Source organism: Ochotona curzoniae, unplaced genomic scaffold (assembly GCF_017591425.1).
Source record: "Ochotona curzoniae isolate NIBS_2020 unplaced genomic scaffold, NIBS_Ocur_1.0 contig_2599, whole genome shotgun sequence".
NCBI classification, from domain to species: Eukaryota; Metazoa; Chordata; class Mammalia; order Lagomorpha; family Ochotonidae; genus Ochotona; species Ochotona curzoniae.
This window is the reverse complement of record NW_024465520.1, coordinates 4,048,670-4,070,810: the sequence shown is the minus strand read 5'-3', so window position 1 is coordinate 4,070,810 and position 22,141 is coordinate 4,048,670. Positions and strand designations below refer to the sequence as shown.

The 22,141-nt window shown below is 38.3% G+C and overlaps 1 protein-coding gene across 1 annotated transcript; it reads left to right on the top strand.

The window, feature by feature from the left end:
• Positions 1–4,561: 4,561 nt before the first annotated feature.
• On the top strand, positions 4,562–21,184 carry PLSCR5 (phospholipid scramblase family member 5). The gene is made up of 8 exons (XM_040974909.1): positions 4,562–4,574; positions 7,584–7,741; positions 12,854–12,896; positions 14,403–14,623; positions 16,447–16,608; positions 18,227–18,388; positions 20,911–20,993; positions 21,081–21,184. The coding sequence occupies exons 1-7, from the start codon at positions 4,562–4,564 to the stop codon at positions 20,947–20,949; spliced, it is 798 nt and encodes a 265-aa protein (XP_040830843.1). The 3' UTR covers positions 20,950–20,993; positions 21,081–21,184.
• Positions 21,185–22,141: the final 957 nt, after the last annotated feature.

Genomic DNA, 22,141 nt, shown 5'->3' with positions numbered 1-22,141 from the left:
CTTCAAATGATTTATGAAAACTTCACATCATACAAAGCTGATGCAAATCTTTCATAAATTGTTCATTTTAATTTGATTTTCCATGTACGTTTTGAAGTCCCCTTTTACATTATTCATTCTAATTAGTTGTTCTTTCCAAAGAAAGGAAAACTTGTATCGCTTCATTTCCAAGAGGCAATTAGGAGATCATTCGAAGCTTTGTTATAATACGAAGCACGCTGTCTATGTCGGTGTGGTGTAATACTTCCCAAGGGTGCGCCCCTTCCAGTGTGGAGGGCACATTTCTGTCTCAGTGTATTCCCAACGCAATGCACATATAATTAATATGTGTCTATGGAATAAAGCAGTGAATGAAAAATCTGCATACAATGGGAGACTTTACACGAGATGGTGAGGAAGTACACTGTGACAGAAGTTTGCAAAGTGTTAGTAAGTGGCCAATGCAATAGGAGATTTACATTTCTAGCGTAGCCGCATCCCAATTAAAGTGCAATCTGTAAATGTTCATATTTAATATGGTGGTTATTAGTCATGATTCTGGAACAACATCCATAATAATGATATTTCTACCCATATTTATGCTATCTCTGTTATTGACACATGTACTATTTTATTTCATGATGATTTTTAATTTGGAAAACTATAAATCCAGGACTAAGACTGTGCATAGAAATACATGTGTTAAGTGCTACCTAGTTGAATCTTAATGAGTATATGTTTTAATAGATTACACCATGACCATCACTAAATAAAAGTCCCATTTTACCACTAAAGCATAGTTCATTTCCAGACAGTTTTTCAACTGTAATCATCACTTCTATGAGAAATTCACAAAACTTTGCTCTTAATTATTCCTACTTGACAGGAACACAACACTCAACCTTAATGAAACTGTAATTTGATTAAGACCTGTTTTGCACCACTAAATTAATATTTGGGAGTCTCCTATGTAATTCCTTACTATATCACCCAAGTTGAAATCGAAAAAGTGGAAGTTGCCACCCGCTCCCTTGGGAACTGTGATGTGGCACGAGCACTCTGGAGATGAACTTGGTGAGATCCAGTAACGGTGAAAGTCTCAATGTCCTGCTACTCAAAAAACTCATTTTCGGAAACAACCTTAAAAGCAGTGCTGCGTGTTTGCTAGCACGGTTGCCTTACATTACAGAAACAAGATGCATGTCCGTTAAAATAACAGTTTTCCCAAGTTGTGTGTGCTTTTTTTATATTTATAAGATGAAATATCATGCAAAGGTTGAAACAAGTGCAATTTTGTGCATCATCATGGATTTTTGAGGAAAAAAAAAACCATAAATGTAAATGAACAAAATTTATCCTAGACTGATGACTAATACCACTACAAAGGAAAATAACTGATTTATTTACTCCAGATACATTTACATAAACTCATATGCAGGCATTTGTATAATTGTCTACAAATAAGTGTGTGTATAGTGTAATTTTTAGGGTTATACACTTTTATAATAAAGCCATTCTTTTCCCCAAAATTCATCTGGATGATATAATTTTTTTAGTAATAAGTAAAGATATAGATGGATTGATAGTGTCTCCCCTTATACTGAGGGAGAATATTTTGATGAGACTTAGAATCACAAAAGTTGAAGTCAACCATGGATCCATTAAATAATAGAATCCTGAACAATAATTTAACACAGAATGGACAGCACCTTTAATAACAGTTGTAGTGCTTCCAGTAAAAGGCCATGGATAAAGCTGTACAGAGGTCATGATGCTATGTTCCCCACATCCTCTTGGCTGGAATTGAAAGCAGAAGGTCTTCTTTCAGGAAGGCAAGAAGTTACATCCTACATAGATGAGCAAGCCTCAGTAACAAAGCCGCAGACCAGCAGCTCTGCTACAGACAGTCCATAGAGCTTCCTGGCAAGCAGCAAAGCCCACGGAATCCACAGTTTGTGATATTTATTCCCTTTCTTGTAGTGCATTCCTATTATATGGTGTTCAGTGCTTGTCTTTGTCTATCAAACAAGCCTACCTTGTATTGGATTATTTCATAGAATCAAGCATGAAGTGAAATTGATACTGCTTGAAAAAGTCAAGAGGTTCCTAGCACAGATCTGTAAGGCTGGTGGCTCAACCCAATAGGTGGTACTCATTCTGCACAGGAGGCAACAGGTGTTGGAAAAGGAGTACTGAGTACCATGTTGCTGGAGCTAAGTGCAACGGAGAAGGTGAGACCGGCTTGGGAAAGTATGTCAGGATGCTTGAAGCACCCTGAGCATTCCATGGAGGGTGTGTGAGCCTCTCCTGGGAAGGACTAGGAAACAGAAAAGGATGGAGGAAAGCAAGATCTCAGGTAAGTAAACTTTTTAAAAGAGATATTCATGTTGGTGCTGTCTTTGTCAGGACAGAGGGTGAATATCACAAACAAGTTAGTGGGGAGAGACTGCACTTCAGCAATATCCTTGCCAGGTTAGATGGCCTGCGCATCTCCATTGCAGATTAAATACTACAATATGACATTAAAACACAGAGATACTAGGTCTAATGTATGGCCAACTATGGACTGTGTTTAGTCCATTAGAATTGTATTTGTATTTCAAAATCAGTACTCTGTAGAACAAAATCATGCATCAATTATGACCACAATTAAAACTATCTTACTTTGCAGTGTCAATAATATCATTTCTCTGGTTTTAGTTTTTTCAATGCTTGTGACAACCTTTAAGATATTTAGTAAATGTATAATTGAATTTAAAGTGCTAATCATGTTTATACATTTTTCTGAAAAATTAAACAATAAGTTTTTCAAACTCCACCAAGTTTTTAAAATGATTTTTGCCATATAGTAACCAAACTTTCTACAACTTAGCAAGCTAATTTACAATTTTCTACCCACTCCATATGCTTTGTGAGGTCATTTACCTATTCTTAGAAATGTAATAATGTAATAAGACCTTCACATTCAATCTCTGCAAAACATGTCAACAAAGGCAACTGACTTAGTTAGACAAATCTCTCTGGTTACCTAGGCAAATGTAATTAGAAAGAAATATTAGCTGTCTAGTCAAGGTTACGGTGCTATTTTTAGTAGGCAATGTAATGAAATATCACCTATATATTTTGATTAGCTTTGCAAGGTTACCAAAGTTTTGTATTTCCAAATGCCTTCAATTACTCAATTTCAATTTTACGACAAAAGTAGGTAAAAAAAAAAAAGTAGGTAGTACTTATGTAGGTAAACAAGAGGTAAATAGAAAGTGGAAAGAAATACATTGAGAACAAAAATCTTATTCAAATATGTTCAACATTCAAGTAGTTTTTAGAACTGTGAACTCCTATACATGACAGGATGATTAATGAAGACTCTGGAAGAAGACACTTGGAGCAATTAGAAAAATAGCAGCTGGAGGCAGACATGACGACTCAGCTAGCTAATCCTCCAACTCTAACCAGCGGCATTCCATAGGGACCCTTACTCTTGTCCCAGAAGCTCTATTTCCCATCCAGTTCCTGCTTGTGGCCTCAAAAGGCAATGAGGATGGCCCAAGTCCTTGGGACCATGCTCCTGTTGGGGAGACCCAGAAGAAACTACTAGCTCCTGGCTTTGGATTGGCTCAGCTCCAGCTCTTGTGGCCATTCAGGGAGTGAGTCAAAAGATAGAAGATCTTTCTCTCAATCTCTCCTTCTCTTGTAAAAACCTGCCTTTTCAATAAAAATAGATTAAACCCCTCCCCCAATAAAATAAAAGAAAAAAGAGAGAGAAGAAAACATAGAAGCAGCAGCTGAGGTGGTTCGGTTCTCAGAAAATACTCTGCAGTGTAAAGTCCAAATATAAAATACTTAATTTATAGTGACGGGGTTTTTGCTGTTTCTTTTAAGGTTTTTGCTGAAGTCAGAAGTCAGGAGATTCTTCCAGGTATCCCACATGGGTTCAGTTCCCAAACACATGTAGGGAGCTGGCACAAGAGAAAACGGGCGCTGAGATGGCATGTCGGCATCTCAAGTGGAAGCTTTGTCACCACTATGTCATAGCGCAGATTCCAAAAGTCAGTCATTAAAGCAACAAGTTAATGACTAATAAACATTTACCCACTGAATACATTTTCAAAATGCTGCCTTTGCTACGAAAATAAACTTCTCTCTCTCTCTCTCTCACATACACACACACACACACAAATACCAATGGAATGTTTCTGAAGTAAGAATGGCAGAGAACGTGCACAGTCCAAGAAATTACAGGCAATGCAACGAATATACTTTTAACATGAACATTGTGTCGTTTCCTTCCTAGCTTTCCTTGTTTTTACACCGTTGCTTCAGTCGCCAAGCGAGGGACCATTTCCTAGTAGTGTTTATCTTTGGTAATCGATAGCTTCATCTCACCCGGTCGTCCAAACTAAAAACCCCAGACGTGTAGGTACAGCCAGGCGCTGCCTTCCTCCGCTGTTCGTAAACTGAAGCCAACGCGAGGCAGGCAGGCAACTTCGGAAGCTTTATGCGTGCTGCTTTCTCTCCTGGCTCCCAGAGAAGCCTTTTCTTTTTAGCTGGCTGCCTTTGAAGAAGTGGCTCACACATCCTCATGGCCTCTAAAGGTAAGAATAAATACAGCCAGCTAGTCATTTCTTCTTTATAAAGGTGTACATTTGGGGAGGTGTTAGAATCAGTGAGATTGATATTTTAAAAGCTATCATTCATCACTTTTTAACACCAGAATTTTATATTTTAATTTCCAAGAGCATATTACATTAAATTAAAAAAAAAAAAACACTCTAGCTGATAGAATGTAAAAATTCAGATGCAAGCAGTGTTTCAGTTATCATGAATATAAGCATAGTGAATTAATAAGGCACAAAGCAAAGTCAGAACGGGGATGTTTAATGCCAGATTCAAGGACAGGGTGCTCGTTCAAGTTTTAAGGAATCAAAGGAAACTTTCCATAGGTGAAGTTATAACTCAACAATGTTTAATTTACCATTTATTCAAGCTATGCGATAAAGCCATTTATTATTTTAAAATTACAACACACATTAGTGCTAATTTTAAAATTTGATGAACTAAAAATAAGCATTTCTGATTTGACAAAGAATCTTTTAACATTTCTTCAATAATAAGTTAGTAAGCATAAAACATCTAATTTAGGGAGCCAAAAATAAACAGGAATTGAAAAAAATATATCTAGTTTAATCAAACACCTTCAGGATTTCTGGGGAGAGGAGGCTGATAATTTTAGCTCAAGTTCCTAAAAATGCCATCGTTTTTGTCGTACTTTTAAAAGTCCTCAAATTTAATAAGAGATGCATGGGATTGATTGTAATATTTACAAGAGTTGCAAGGTCACTGAAACGTGAAACTTGCATCAAAATCAAATTATGGCATGCTTTCATTATCATAGTAAGCTATTTAACACTGGGTTATAAGGAAAGTTTTAGTAGAAGAATTACAGAGTGTTTGGTGAAAGCCTTTTAATCTGTTACAAAGATGTTAGTAGAATCAAACATTTATACTGTCTTTAGCTAAAAGTAATGGTCAGGTTAGTCCATGCTTTTTGGCATCATAAATGAAAACACACTTTCAGATACTAATATTTTAAGAAAAATGAGGTCATCTTTTCATTTTTCATCAGCATTTCATGGAGAAAATTCCCGAAGAATCACTGGTGCAACTTCAACTACATATAAAATACTTGCATGAATTAGCAAAATCAAGAATTTCATGCATATGTGGGCTTTTGTATATATATATATATATTTGAGGACAAATTTAAAAACAATAAAAAAAATCTTGACAAGTATTTTTCTATCATTTAAGACTGACACTGCATTTAGTCTGAAACACTTCAGCACTTTATAAGAGTTACAGCAACACTGTGGCCTTTAAGGTAAAGAGTTCCAGAGCGTATGAAATATTTAAAGGCTAGTTATACATTTTTAAAAGAGTAGATAGAAATTCAAAGCCAGATGGAAATTCAAAGAAGTCCTTTCTTCATCCGGTGGTCGGAGCCTTTGAAGAAACTTGTGACTAGAGAGCAATATTAAGATCAAAATATGATTATTCTTTCAAAAGAGCAATTCTGTTTAGCCATGATAAGGACTTCAGACTAAACAACAAAACTTCAGGTACAAAACTAATACTCCTTCGGCAACCTATTCAAAACTAGTTAACACACAGAATGGAACAAGCACGTGGCTCCGTATCATGTTTACTGATTAAAGCACACACAACATCACTTGCATTTGAATCAGAAATCTTGTTCAAGCAGGTAACCCAGAGAATATTCATTATGTTCATAAAACATTTTTGTGCACAATTTTTCCTGGCATATCTTTTAAAGATGCCTGTTATAGCCTCCAGCCCTTATAACTGTATTACCAATTAGCATGTTCCAGGGAACTTAGACTGATAAGAAATTTTACAGATTCCTTAAGCAAATCCATCGGCACTAAGACACTAAAAAATAGCCTGGTTCCTGAAGTCATTAGAACCAAGGAAATGTTTTAGTATTTTTGAGCCTCCTGGATTAATATAAGTAAACACAAATTAAGAACAGGTTGACCTGGAAGTTTTAGAAAAACAAGTGTTTTTCCACAGCCTAAACCAAACAAGAACTATACCAAAGATTACGCCAAAGAGAATGGATATCCCAGAAAATGGGATCAACTCATCAGAGAATTATAACTTCTTGTGTAATCTCGGATGGAGACTCACCTGTTGTCTATCCACCCCCCCCCAAAAAAATCATTTTTATATGATCCCTTCTGGGACTCAAGGACTGTCATCCCTCTAGACCGGCTGTGACATCCAACCCTCTGAAGACCAAGGTCAGGAATGTTGGCCACTTGCCAGATACTCAATAACTTGTTGCACTGGAACATCTTATAAGTTTTCATCTGTGAGATCAGTGAAATTGTGAAAAAGCTATCTACCAATAGTAAACAGATTGATTTTTGTAAAAACAAAACCATTACAGAATTATGTGACTATTTTATACCTTTTTTAAATATTGAACTGCTGTCAAAACATTAGCCACCTTGAGCTAGCATTGTGGCACGGCAGGTTAAGACTACAACTGCAATTCCGCTTTCCATTATTTGAACGCCAGTTGGAGTATGGTCTGTTCCACTTCTGATCTAGCACCTCCCGGTTAATGCACCCGGGAAGGAAGTGGAAGATGGACCCATATTTGGCCCCTGAATTTGCGTGGGTAACTTTGGTTAAACCCTTTGCTCCAATGGGACACTGTCTTGGTCATTGCAGCCACATGGAGAATGAACCAGCAAATGAATGATTTTCTTCTTCTCCCACTCCGTAACTTTGCCTTTAGACAAATAAGTAAATCCTAAAATGATTTGTTTTGGACAGATAATTCAATTTTTGGTGCCATTTCTACCAGTCATGTCCCACTTTTTTTTTTTTTTTGTCTTATTTAGGGACCAAACAGTGATGTAGTGCAGAGTAGGGAATGAAGGAAAGGCACTAAAATGAGACAAAGCTGGAGGTAACCTGCCATTTGCCTCAAGAAAAGTTAGCAATCTTTGAAGAAAGACTAAATTGAAGGAGCAGTCTACATGGACCTGAGGATTCGAGCTGTCTTTCTCTTGCAGATGCGCACCACCAGAGAAACGCAGCCCTGCGTGGCTTCCTCCCAGGAGCTCCAGACCCAGACCAGAGCCATCACGCCCCATTATCCAACCCAGCGTCCTTAGGATGGCAGCCGGGGATGCAGCCGGGGGATCCGCCACCAAGTGGTTTCCTGCCAACCGTCAGTTTGCCTCCTGGCCTAGGTTATTTAAGCCAGGTGTTTTTATCTTTCTAATTCCATAATACAATGTTTCCTACCTAAAATTACTGCAAACATCAGCTCTTGCTCTTCAACTGAATTTGAGGGACTGCAGCCACTAAGTCATTGATTATGAAGCTATAAAATATTGGTGTTATTTATTTTATTAAGAATAAGTTTTCCTTCATTACTACTTCTATTTTCCTCACTTTTTTAAAGATTTATTTATTTTTTATTGGGAAAGGCAAATCCACAGAAAGAGAAACAGAAAGATCTTCCATCTTCTGGCTCACTCCCCAAGTGACCACAACAGCCAATCCAAAGGCAGGAGTCAGAAACCTCCTCCAGGTCTTCAACACAGGTGCAGGGTCCCAAGGCTGTGGACCATGCTTGACTGTTTTTCCAGGCCACAAGCAGGGAGCTGGATGGGAGGTGGAGCAGCCTGAATCCAAAGAACTGGTGCCCATATGGGATCCCATCAGATGCAAGGCGAGGATTTAACCACTAGGTCACCGTGCAGCATCCATTTTCATTACTTTTTGAAAGACTGACAACACTAGCTCTTTTTGACAAAGCTGTTTAACATATATTATCTACCCTCCATTCATTGCGCAAAGTGTCAGCAATTTTATCCTTACGGAAGTCTCCAATGTTGTCTAGTGACCTACTGATTTTTTTCAATTGAAGAATGTTTACTGGGTATGTGCAATACTCAAGGCACATAAAAAGCATAAAACCTAGTCCCTCTCACCCAAACACTACAACCTAAATGTTCAAAATTGTTGACAGGAAATGCAAATTATTAATAACATATGCAAGTGTGTAGAAGAGAGGCAAGTTGTGATGGCTTAAAGAGACCTTCAAGATTAGCGAAAACTTCATAACCTTGGACGGAATCTGAAAGGGGGTGTCAGTGCAAGGGAAAGCTAGTTGTAAAGTTAGCACCACCGCCTTCCGATTCTATGGCACCTCTCAGTCGCTCTGCTAGCACCCTCACATCCCCATGGACATAGTGACTGTTCAACCCCTTGTAGGGTGGTCAGGGAGGGAAGTCTTGTAACAAATCAATCAACAAATATCTGAGTTAAATGGCACTGGATAGAAATCGCTATTTACTTTTATTGTTACCTTTATATTTTATCCTATAAAGCGATTCAAAATACACTAATATTGAGACGTCAGCACATCCGCTGCAATTTTCAGCTTGTTTGGCATTCTTTCAAACTATACAGTCTAGCTCCTTTATCAAAATCAAATCTCTGTGTTAATTCCCTGAAGGTACAAGAGATTTCTGTTATGCCTGATAGAGTGGAAGCTGCATGTAGCATATGTTCCTGGGAAAATGTTTATACTTGCAGATGCCTCCTCCAGAAACCCACTGGCAGACAAATGCACTTTAGAAACTGGAGAGCTTAGGGAGGTATGTAAAAGAGCTGGGGAAGCTAACCTACCATTTTCCATCTGCAGAAAGGATCAGCTGTAATAGCTGACTAGAGTTGATTAACTGCTGCAAGCTGTTTGGGAATGTTGGCAGACAAGGCTTTGCCAAGTACGGATGTGATACACCGGTGCCAGAGGCCTGGGGATGGATGATCACATATGGTCATCACATATTCTTCTTCCATCCATGAATGATGACACAACCACAGCCAGATGCTTGGCGTGCCTACATTTGGAAACTCATTTCCATGAACAGTTTGAAAACAAACATGTGAAGTCACTTCAAAAGTTCGCGGAAAATGGAATGAAAAGATACATTGTTTTCACGCAAAAAAAAAAAAAAAATGCGATCTACCCACACCACTTAAAAACAATTTTGGAGAAATGCATATTATGAAGAAATTATGCATGACTTTTTAAAAATTCTATACCAAAAAGTTTATCTTTTAATCCCATCTCTTATAAAATATCTGAAGTATCACTGTATATATAACTCAATAGAAGTTAAATAGAAATCAAAATTAATAAATACCTGTTCTTAATAATTAATAACATTTTACATCATGCTCTCAATGGATAATGACTTTGTCACCTAAATCTAAAAGTAGTGAATTAAAGTCCATCAGACATATGTAAATGTATAATTAGTTTTGATACATATGATTCTATGAATCACTGAGCTTGGTAAAGCTGGTTTAAGAATGTGAATCTTAAGCTGTGTACCTTGAGCTTCCATTGTGTTTTCACCTCTTCACATTCATATTTAAGAAGTGCTTTAATTACCCTGACACATGAATATAAAATTCAGGCTGTTAAATATTTCCAAATAAAACTGAGTAGATGGCCAGTTGGAGCATGCTTTGTCAATGATTTAGGATGACGGGCACAAAGTATAAGTAAACCAAAAGCAAGTCCCTGAAATGCAAGAATTTTGCTCACAGAAATCAAAAGTTACTACAGAGTTAAGTGTAAAAGTGGGAAAAGAAATCCCTGCTAAACTCCACAGTGTTGAAGAGTTCATTTCTCAATCGTTACTTCAGTAATGTCAGAAAACAATAGGGTAGAAAATCATTGATCAATAATAAACTCCATAATTCTATGCAAATGACGATCTCTCTGAGATGGTTTGCTCACGCGTAAAATGAATGGTTTTTGTGAAAAATGAAAGCAAGAAATCTCAAACCATCTAGCACGGAGACTCTTGTGGCTGGTAGCCATTAGACAAACAACTGTTCCTGGATATTAAGCACAGACTTTGCTTGTCACTTTGGAGTGTATCTCCACAGTGGATAGTTTTTAACCCTCAGGACTAAAACTTCATCTCCAACAACAGTCAACTGTCTTCAAGGCTCAGTGTCATAGATGCCCAAGGCTAACATCCTACACAGAGGCACTAATCAATAAGTCTATCCTAAGATTTCATTCTTGCTTAGAACATCTCAAAATCATAAATAAAGGCTTTTCAGGAATAAATTGTGAATCTTTGAAAAGAGGTCAGTTATATTCTTTTATCCATAAAAATATATAAACAAAGGAAATGATATTCAACAGCAGGCATTGTCATGGAGCAAGTTACCCCACTGTGTATGCTGCCTGCTTCCGGTGATGAGTGCCGCTTTGTGCTCCAGCCACCCGCTAGCTGATGCAGCTTCCTCTATGTGCCTGGGAAGGCAGTGGAAGACAGCCTGCGTGCTCATGCCCTTGCCACGCATGTGAAAGATGCAGATGGAGCTCTTGGCTCCTGGCCCCAACCTGGCCTAGGCCTGGCTGCTCAAGTCAGTTGGGAAATGAGCCAATAAACGGAAGAGCTTGTCTGTCTCCTCTGTCTCTCTCTCATTTAAAATTCACAGATAAAATTTCATGATGCATCCATGATACTTTCTTTAGAAAAGGAACTAGCATTGCATATTTTTCAATATAGTTATTTGCCCCCCCCCATCTCCAGATGTTTTATTTAGGTTAACCTCATTTTAAATTACAAAAAGTTGATTTTGTGTCACATGTTAGTGGCATAACCATTATTCTCCTTAAGCTGATACTTTGTTGGCAATAATGGGATTTAGGGTTTTGTCTTGTTTTGTTTTGTTTGTAGTCCAAAAGAGAGGGAGGATGAGAAATCCATAGAATAACATGGTCAGCTTTGACAAAAATAGTTCTTCACCAGAAGGAATGGATTGAAGCAAAAATAGGTGTAGAAAGAAATCAAATGCATGAGGCCCGGCCAGAAATTCCCTATTTACTTTTAAGATTTTTATATTTACTTGACAAATAGAGAATAGGCTGGGATTTGGAGAACACAAAGAGAGAGAGGCAGAGGGAGAATAAGAGAGAGAGAGAGAGAAATTGCCCATCCAGTATGTGCTCCCCAAATCCTCACGGCCGTTGGGTTGGGGTGGATCTCAGCTGTGAGCTGGAATTCCAGCTCGTCTCCCACACCAGTGCCAGGGATCCAAGGACAGGCCATTAAGTCATGATCATGTTGTTTTCACTTCTTAAACAACAAATTTCAAGCATTTTAAACCATGTCTGTTTCTGCTGTTATAACGAAATGCCTGGAGCAGGCTAACTTTATTAAAAAAAAAAAAAAAACAAGATTTATTTAGGCCACTGTTTGGGAGAATCACAGGTATGTTGCCATCATTAACAAACATCTGGGGAGGGCTCCACAGGGGCACGGTAGTCCAACTGTGGAAGCTGACAAGGAAACAAAAGATCATATCAAGAAACATGGAGCTGGACAGTGACTGCGGGGGTCAAAATTTATCACAAATTTCATTGACAAAGAAAAAAAACTCAAGAGCTCCTGAAAACTGCCTTATTCCACTCCCAGTGGATACGTAACGTCCTTGATGACGGACCCATCTCTTAAAGGCCTGACGCCATCCTAACATCAGTACACATTACACCTGACAAGCTGCCAACACATGAACCCTTGGGAGATAAGCCATCCAAACTCCGGCCGTGCGTTTGTAAAGCATTGATTTATTTATTGTGAAAGAGTTACAAAGAGATGGGGAGTAGCAGAGAAATCTGTCTCATCAATTGGTTCACTTCCTTGAGGGCCACAATAACCAGTGCAGAGCAAGGTGGAAATTAGGACTCAGCAATTAGGGCCCGGCAGCCTTCATACACTCACACATCCGAAGGCGTGAGCCATTTTCCATCTCCTTTCTCAGGCCATCAACAGGGAGCTGGATGGGGAGTCCGGGCAGCCAGCCTAGAAACGTGCCCGTGTACAATGCCGATATCTCAAAGAGTAACTGGACTTGCTATGACCCAACAGGGTCCGTCCCTGCGGCGAAAGTATCCTTATCCTTATCTGGACATGTTTCAGAAGGCTTCGGTTACTCTTCAGGAGACCTACCGTTAGTTCTTATCACTACTGAAAGATAACAGAGTGAACCACTATCCCTACTATTATTGGCAGTCCTACCTTGGTCTTTTATCTTTAGACATCTTTACTTGAATAACAAACATTTCACCTTCTTTTGCAACATCAAGTGTGATCTATTTCCAGTGGTTTTCCTAACGGAGAATAAGGGAAAGCCACATACTGCGACATAGCATATTCAGTCTTCACGATCAAATCTTCAAGCATTTTTGTGTTGATTCTGTTGTAATGCCTGTTATTTCCTTCCGGCCATCCTGTGACAGCTGGACCTGATCATTATACACCAGCAGGTGGAGCTTCTGGGAAGTAAGTGCCTTTTACTGTGTGTTTACTAAAATGGATGAACATATTTTCCTTTTTAATTGTTTTGTAATATGTAAATATTTCATTAAAATCAAATGTGGAGAATAGACAAAGAAGAGCAGCTATTTTAAAATAAAAGCTGAAGGTAAAATGTTTTGTCTGATTTAAATAACGCTACAGCATAAATTGCTCAAACATTCTGTGATATGGTCATTAAAAGTCTAAAATTATTTTTAGTCTTAGAGGAAAATGGCTTTTGTTATTTTATTTGGATCATATCTCTTTCAATTTCTTACTAACATAAGAAATTAAAAATCAAGATTGAGATGATGGCTCAGCGGCTAAATCCTTGCCTTCCGTGTGCCGGGATCCCACATGGGCACCGGTTCATGGCCCAGCTTCCCAGCTTCCCTTCCAACTCCTTGCTGTGACCTGGGAAAGCAGTTGAGGATGGCCTAAAGCCTTGGGACCCTGCACCCATGTGGGAGACCCAGGAGAAGTTCCTGGCTCCTGGCTTTGCATTGGCACAGCTCCAATTGTTGCTGCCACTTGGGGAGTGAACCAGCAGATGGAGGATCTTTCTCTCTCTCTTTTCTCTCTGTAAATCTGCCTTTCCAATAAAAACAAATATATCTTAGAAAAAAAGATTGAGATGACCAAAAATGCCTCAAAAGGTGCTATTTTGTTGTTTCACCACTGTCTCACCAAACAACGAGATTGTTTGTGACTACACAAATTAATGAGTATAAACTAACTGAATTCAACTCAGTTGAGTATTTCTTGTTAACGTTCTGTCGTACTCAAAACTGAAGTTAACTGATTTCAAATACCTTGCGACCTTACATAGTTTATCAGAAGGAGATTTTAGAAAAACAAATGTTCCATTATCACAGTAAGTCGTATCAATAATTTAAATGATAAATGCATTATCATTGTTATTGTCACTCTTCAATGACCATTCATTTCTCTTAAAGGCAGAGAGGGACAGAGAGAGTAAAAGATCTTGCCACTGGCTCAGTTCCCAAATGACTTTAAGGGCCAGGGTTGGGCCTCCCTAATGGACTTCAGGGTCCCGTAGACTTAATCCATCTGTGGCAGCTTTCCCACGTGCATTAGCAGGGAGCCAAATTAGAGTTGGAGCAGCCAGGACATGGATTGGTACCCATCTAAGATGCTGAGGTCACAGGTCACAGCCTGATCCCCTGTGCCTCAACACTAGCCTGCAGAATCCAAAGATCATCCGTTGTAACGTGGCTCCTTTAGTCGAAGATTGTTGATCCTACCAGTTCTAAAGTAAGTCATATATCAGTACTCAAAACTATAAACCTCAATCAGAATTTCCTTTGCTTTCCATGATTAAGTCCCCAAAATCTATAGCACGGGAGTGGATATTTGCGAAGATATCAAATGCTAAATAAATCATCACTGAGTTTTCACTACATTAAATGCTTTTGATACCGAGCAAAGCGTTACTGTATGAAAAAAATTTTTTTTTATTTGCTGCAATAGTGATTCTAGGCACTGAGACCGCTAACAAATATGAAATTAAAAACGGCTTGGGACAAAGAATTTACTTCGCGGTGGAGGAAAGCGTCTGCTTCAACCGTACTTTCTGTTCCACGCTGCGCTCCTGCACCCTGAGGGTCACAGATAACGCGGGTCAAGAGGTGATCACAGTGAACAGACCCTTGAGGTGTAACAGCTGCTGGTGCCCCTGCTACCTGCAAGAGGTCAGTCCCTGCTTCTGAGCGCCTTTCGCTTTCCTGGTACAGCCAGAAACCACTTCTTTCAATGGAATTCAAGGAGCTATGGGACCGTTCATCTTTCAGTTGTTTTGATGACCGTGTTTCTCCCTTGTGATCAGAACAGCTTGAGGATTTTGTAATTCACTATGTGTTTTTCTTTTGGAGTTAGAAAGCTTCATGGCTTCTCTGATGTGAATTGTCAAACGCACGCATCGTGCGTGGAATTAAGACACACATCCTCCTGAGTTTGCACATGAGCCGTGTGATTGTAGCATCTACACGTCCCACCATCGTGTCAAATGCTTTTGGACTTCTCTAATTGCACCCAATTCCAAGAAGTACTTAACGACCCTAAGATGTTCTTGTTGTCGAAAGTTACTGTTTAGAACAGAATTTCACATTCCATTTACCCTTTCCGACTCCGAGTTTGGCAAAGAAAATGTCAGTATGTCAGAGGGAATAATTCAATTATTTTATGTTACTATGAAATAGAATTTCATCATTATTTAATGAACCTGTAATAATAATTGCATTATTATATATATATAATATATATAATTGGCAATACTAATAATTGACACTACGCAATTGTGTGAACACGGAAGTTTTGCCTTCTTTACTGGCCCTGGTGTCACGGCATCTGCAAGAGCGGGAAAGAGTAGATTTCATTTGTATCTTGCAGAAGTTTATTTGTTTAGTAAAATGAAACGAGTTTTTGCAGTAATCTATGTAATAATCTATATTTAATTACATTTAACTTAGTTGAAACCATGTTGATCCAAAAGCACTATTCATCTGCATATGAATAAGAACATGAACTTAACACTAGATCAAATGATGAAGAGGTGGTTTTGAATTATAAGCAAACAACTTCAAGATTTTTATTTAGTTATTTGAAAAACAGAGAAAAAAGAGATCAAGATGGAAATGGGTACTCCGATTCACTGATTCTCTCCCAAATATTTGTCGTGCCCTGAGTCTGGTCAGATTGGAAAAGGAGCCCAAAACAGTGCAGTTCACCAGGAGTGGCAGAGTGCAAGCTGCGTGAGCCATCATGGCTGCTCCACAGTGTGTGCTCACGAGAAGCTGGAGTTAGAAGCAGAGCCAGGACTCAAAAGCAGGCAGTCCAATGCATGGTCCTGGGCTCTCGAGGGACAGCTCAGCTGCTGGATGGTCTCTTCCTCCAAAAGCAAACAGGTTTTAAATTTATAACCATCCCGACGTTAGCTCACAGAAAGATGTGGTTTGCCTTGCATGCGTATGTGAGAGAAATGTGATCCAACACTAGAATAATGCCTAAAATTTTAAAAAACGACAATGAAAAGAAAGAAAAGAAAAAAGAAAGAATGCACCTGCTAGTCTTTAGCACTTTGGAAGACATGAGCCAGCAATCAAAATGATTAATTTGGCATTTAATAACTATCACTCAGCAAGAAGCATTTGTAATTAAGCTCAGAAAAATATAGAAGTTCCCAGTCTAAAGAGGAAAGCCTCCGATGCACTGTACTTCCTTAGAGGAAGCCTGAGGGAACTTCACGTTGTGGCTGCCAGTGAGAGAGGACAGACGAGCACTCCCACATAAGGAAGGGCGTTGGTGCTTGGCACCTGTTGAACTTGGAATCCAGCAACCGCAAATCAATAATGCAGTGAATTGCAGAAAATGTGAAGAACAGCTCAGCTTTGTATATTTTGTAGTAGATATTTAAGAGGGATAATAGTATACTCTTTAGAGATAAATGGACGTCATAGTAAAGGTCAAATATATTTACCTTAGAGAAGTCATACTGTATTATTATCTCTTCTTACAGTTAGAAATCCAAGCCCCTCCTGGTACTGTAGTTGGTTATGTTGCACAGAAGTGGGACCCTTTTCTGCCTAAATTCACAATCCAAAATGCAAACAGAGAAGATATTTTGGACATTGTTGGTCCTTGCACAACATGTGGCTGTTTTGGCGATGTGGATTTTGAGGTATGACTGACAGGATGGACAAAGATTTTATTTTGGTCCTGATTTTTTGCAACATAATTCAATTTTTTAAATGTTCTAATCATGAAATAATATTAAAATAAAATAGAAAACAATATATTTGTGAAATATTACAATAAATCTATATGGTAAATGTCACTGATAGTCTATGATTCCTGAAATATTGTCTAATAATTTTTAAATGCTGCAAAAAGTTCCACATTAGTCATGATATCTTGTCTTCAATGAGCACAAATATTCAAATATTGTTATTCAAATATATTTTAATATAGTGTAGCAATGATTATCAAATGAAGCTTTTGTTAAAGATATATTAACTAAATAGAATCTTGTGTGTTTTGTTGGCACAACTATATCAGTATATTGTATTACCTAAAATAGTAAGTGTCTCATCATTTTAAATGCAGCCAAATCTTTGACACCAAAAATTATATGGCTGTCTAGGTTTCACATTTCACGTTAATCAATATTTCTGAGATTAAAATATGGCAGTGCATCCAATTTTGATTTGTTTGATTTATATGGAGTCATAGCACATGAACTATAAAAAGCAGATATATACAGTTTAGAATCACCTAAATTATGCTTCTATTTCTTTATTCCTGGTATCCACATATCCCAGGTCAGATTTGTCTTCAGAAAGACATTTCAATAAATACCGTAAATTTTAAATCTATGTTGATAGGATTTGAGCAATTCGTTGTAAAACAACATTCTTTCTCTAGGAACAATGAATTATCTGAACAGATTGGCTAAGACGTATGTCTTTGGCAGAGGAGGTGACCTAATTGAAAGTGTTATTTATTTTTCATTCATTCATTCATTCATTCATTCATTCATATAAACTGCACCCAGGACATTCAGTCTCTGGGGCTTTAGGGATCAAAGTTCACATGGTCTACAACACACATTTTGCAAAGTCAGCTGTCCTGAGGCATGACTTTCTTACGAGTAATACGGCAGAGATGAACTACAGCCCAGAAGCTTCTTCATACAAGGGACAGAGATGTCCTAAGAAACACATGATGAATGTCTGAATATAATACAAAACTGATTTCCTAAGAGCTAATAATATTTATATGTTAATACTTGTAAGATCTCATTAACACAATTTTACAGTTTATAAATTGTACCTATGAATGAATCGAATTTTTGAAAAAGTCAACATCAAAAACATCTTTTTCCATATTTGTATGTATATATCTAGTGGATAATTCATTTTTTAGTGCAGAATTGTAATCACAACCTCATTCAGATAAAGAAATGACCTTCACGGTTAGAGCATGCACTTAACTATGTACCTGCTGCCATCTTGTGGTAGTCTGCCTTTAATTATTTATTGCAATCGTATATCCTATTTGCATACGAAACAAAAATTACGATAGATCAGGAAACAGAAAACCCAAGTTCCTGAAAAGGGAGATGTCAACTAGAAAGCCTCTGTTTGAATCTGCTGCTATCTCAAGGACTGAATCATGCGAATTATTCATCTAGAGGTGATGACTAAAAGAATCCGTACTCATGAACTAAAAGTGCTGCGGGGCAGGAAGCCAGCTCTTCGCTTCCGCGTGACTTAACACTCGATCTTTTCCTTTCAAAGATTAAAACCATTCATGAGAAACTGACAATTGGGAAGATTTCCAAGTACTGGTCAGGATTTGTAAATGACGTCTTCACAAACGCGGACAACTTTGGGATCCATGTGCCTGCAGATCTGGACGTGAAGGTCAAAGCGGCGATGATTGGCGCGTGTTTTCTGTTTGTGAGTACGGTCCCGGGGAGTCTGGGCTGCTCGCTTCCTTCCTTCTCACCGTAAAGTCAGTGCCAGCTCCCACCGTGTCTACCCCTCAAGTCCGAGTGACGCCTGAGAGACTGGTGGTAGCAGCAGTGTTTTTCAGAAATCGCAGTTCACAAGCCTTCTCCAGGGGCCCCGAGCCTTTTACTCCCAGGGGAATGGAGCTCCAGCACATCCTACTAGGCATTTTTCAAAAGCTGAGTTTTCCTTCATTTTCAACTAAGATTTATTTTTTTTTTTTAACCAGTTCTCTTATTTTAAGAAAGGCAGAGTGAGAGAGAGAGAGAAAAAAAAATCTTCTATCTACAGGTTAACTCCACAACCTCACTGTAATTCTATATTTTGGAGTTGCTTTTACTTCAACTGAAAAACAAATGCATATCATGGAATCTATCCTGAATAAGCACAAATGCAATTTCTTTGACCAACAAGGAGCAAGGTGATAATCAGACTGTGAAAATACCGTTTTATTGTCCTTCTAATATGGTCACAGATAAGGACAAATCAACACCATTACAAAGAGTTTGTATCTTGTTCTTACTTTCAAACTTGGAACTTTGCACTGAAAATAATCTCGTCTTTGGCATATGAAGTCGGTCAATATCTCTGCTGATTGCACGGATATTGATCAGTTTCAGATTTTCTCTCTGCTCTCAATATAAAATCTCCTACCATTTCCAATACACCCAATAAATTCATGAAGTTTTTAAATAAGCACACATTTCCACTCATATCTTATTAAACTTAAGAATTCTATTTTGCTAAATCTTACAGTTACAAACCATGTACTGCTTTGAAATTAAAAATGTCTTAGGTACTGAATAAGACAATAAACTTGACCATGACATCACTATCAAAATAATAATACAGAAATATAGATCGATGTTAACTCGATAGATACACCATAGGGAATTTCTTAAAGACCTTAGAAGGATTATTTTAGCTGATTCCTTAACCTAGGTAGAAAATGGGATCAATGTATGCACAATTTTTGCACTCTTTAGGTAGTCATCCTCAATTCTGGTATTTTTCAAAATATTTGTTTGAAAGTTAGAGTTCCAGGAAGAAAGGGAGACAGAGTTACAGACATCTTGCATGCGTTGGTTCACTCCCCAAATGCTAAAGCCAGGAGCTGCAGCTGCGTCGCACACACTTGCAGAGGCCGGGGCCCTTGGGCCATCCGGTGCTGCTTTCCCAAGGGCCGGTGGCAGGAAGCTGGCTGGAAAGTTGAGCAGCTGGGACACACCAGTGTCCAGATGTAAGATTACAGGCAGTGGCTGTATCCTCCTCTTCAACGCCAGCAGAAAACTCTGGCACCTGCAGAGAACTCTGAACAAAGCAGTCTAGCAGAAGCCAGAGTGGAGAACATACTGTGAGTTTCACATTTGAAAAGCAGGGACACAACTGCTTGTGTCCTCTTGTTGTGTTCCTTGGGTACACACTGGTAGCAATCTGGAATCAAAAATAGAGCCAGGAACTGGATCCTGGCTCTCAGATGATAGGATGTGGGTGACCCCAGCAGCATCTTAAATGTCAGACCAAACATCACTGCTTTTCCTTTTTTTTTTTTTAGAAAAAAAAAGTATTTATTTTCTTATTTAAAGGCAGTGTATCAGAGAAAGAGAAAAAAAAAACAGAGCAAAACAAATAGATGGAGAATCTTCATCCACTGGTTCACTTCCCAAATGGCTGCAAAGATCAGGCAGGGCTGGGCCAGGAGCCAGGAACTTCGCTTGAGGCTTCCACACGTGTGGGCAGGACCCACCCCCTTGGCCGTTATCTACCGCCTTCCAAAGTCATCATCAGAATCAGGATGCTGAATCAGAAATTCAGAAGAATCAAACTTGAGCTCTGAAATGGGATGTTGGCTTAACAAATGGTAGTGCAGAGTGCATTGTCCAACCCCCCGGTGTTGAATTTTTAAATGATGTCCATGTTTTACCGCTTTATGATAAGCCTGAGAAGGCTCCTGTTGTGAAAAGTCTCTGAAACGGACACTGTTGACAAACGTAACCTCATCTCTGGTCTCTGGATTCCAGCCGGCCTTTTCACCATGCCCATCTTCCCACAAATCTCAGGCTGCACGTTTCCTCCGGTGTGGTTTGATCTCACTTACTCAGATGACTACGTCGCTGCTGGCCAGAGCATCTATGATGACGTGTCTAATTCTTACAGTTCAGTGTCTGTTATAACTTTCTGCAATGAACTGTGTCCTGTGATTGCACACTGCAAAATGTCCCTCAGCCCTACATTTTCACTCATCATCCGTAGTGATTCAAATACACATATGTTACTTACACTCTGAAAATTCAACATATGAATAACCTGAAAATTAAAACTTTCTGATTTTTTTTCCCCCTACTGATATGTTGCTGGGACACCGCTGGGAAATATAATTGCTTTGCATCATCAAAGCTCACATGTCAGACTCTTGATCTTAATTGTTGGCTTTTTGTCAATTCACTCATATTCAGCTTATTCTTTTGTAGGATTTTATGTTCTTTGAACATTCACTGGCTGGATTATAACAAGCAAGATGACGAAAACAATAAAATATGCAGAACATATCCTAGTAAGTAAAAGGCAAGCTTAAATGATCTGTTTCCCTTTGAAGATGTCTATATTTGACGCTATCTAATTCTTTTTCATTTTTTCCTAGAAATCCTTTGGGTGCTGAGTTTCATTTATGAATGGTTTGAGTGTTTGCTTTTTGGTAACAAAATGTTAATTATTGTATTTGTTAAAATATGATTTAATGAGGCAATTATCTAGTCATGAATGCGTGGTAGCTAAATACATGGTTACTGGCCTGAGCATAAGGTTGCTTTGAGAGCTTACCATTCTTTCTTTTCATCCGTTTGAAGTTATTGCAATGATAAGCATGAAAGATGAGAACCGAGGCTGGGAGCATCACTGATGAAAATTCAATGTTTAGAGAACTCTTTGAAGTTTTGCTGGTACTAAGTCTGGTTGCTAATCAAAAGGACTGAATTTCTGAAATTTTTTTTTCAAAAGATGCCTTTTTTATTTTATTTATTAACTTCCCTATTGTACTGAGATTTATTTTTATTTTACAGGGAAGAGCTAAAAGTTTGGCAAATAAAATATCTGGAGATGAGGACGAATGTTAGATGACAACAAGTCATTTTAGGGGCAAGAGGCAGACTTACGCGCTACATAAAGCGAACACGTCCCAAACAAAGCAAGATTTCCACACTGATTCTTCCTAGAGATTTAAATAAGCGTATAAATAGACTCTCAAGTCCCCCAAAACTTGGTTAGTTAGCAAAAATATTATCTATTTTCAGCATAATTGAATAAATTAAAGAAGGGAAGCTTAAAAAAATAGGCAACTCCAAGACTTAACAACATGCAAACAAACCAAATAAAGTCTTATTCCATGAGGCAAATACAGCAATGGGAGATTACAGTAAGTTCAACGTATTGACATCGTTTTCTTTAATGATTTTGGAGTCCTCCCAATTGCTCTACCCTGGCAATAAATACATTTTCAGAACATACAATAGGGCTACGTCTCCTTGTTGTGAAAAATAATATTTAGTTCCCCTTTTCATGACTTTTTTTAAAAAGGATTCATTTGTCTGAAAGGCTGAGAAACAGAGGAAAAGCAGAGAAAGAAGGAGTGATCTTCCAATTAATGTCTGAACTCCAGATGAACACAGCAGTGAGGTTTAGGTCATGCCAGTCGAGGATTCCATT

Bases quoted from the DNA above. Each gene is read 5' to 3' on its own strand.
- PLSCR5 (XM_040974909.1), top strand. The intron at 14,624-16,446 runs GTCAGTCCCTGC...CTCTTCTTACAG, and splicing joins GCCCCTGCTACCTGCAAGAG to TTAGAAATCCAAGCCCCTCC. The intron at 16,609-18,226 runs GTATGACTGACA...TTCCTTTCAAAG, and splicing joins TTGGCGATGTGGATTTTGAG to ATTAAAACCATTCATGAGAA.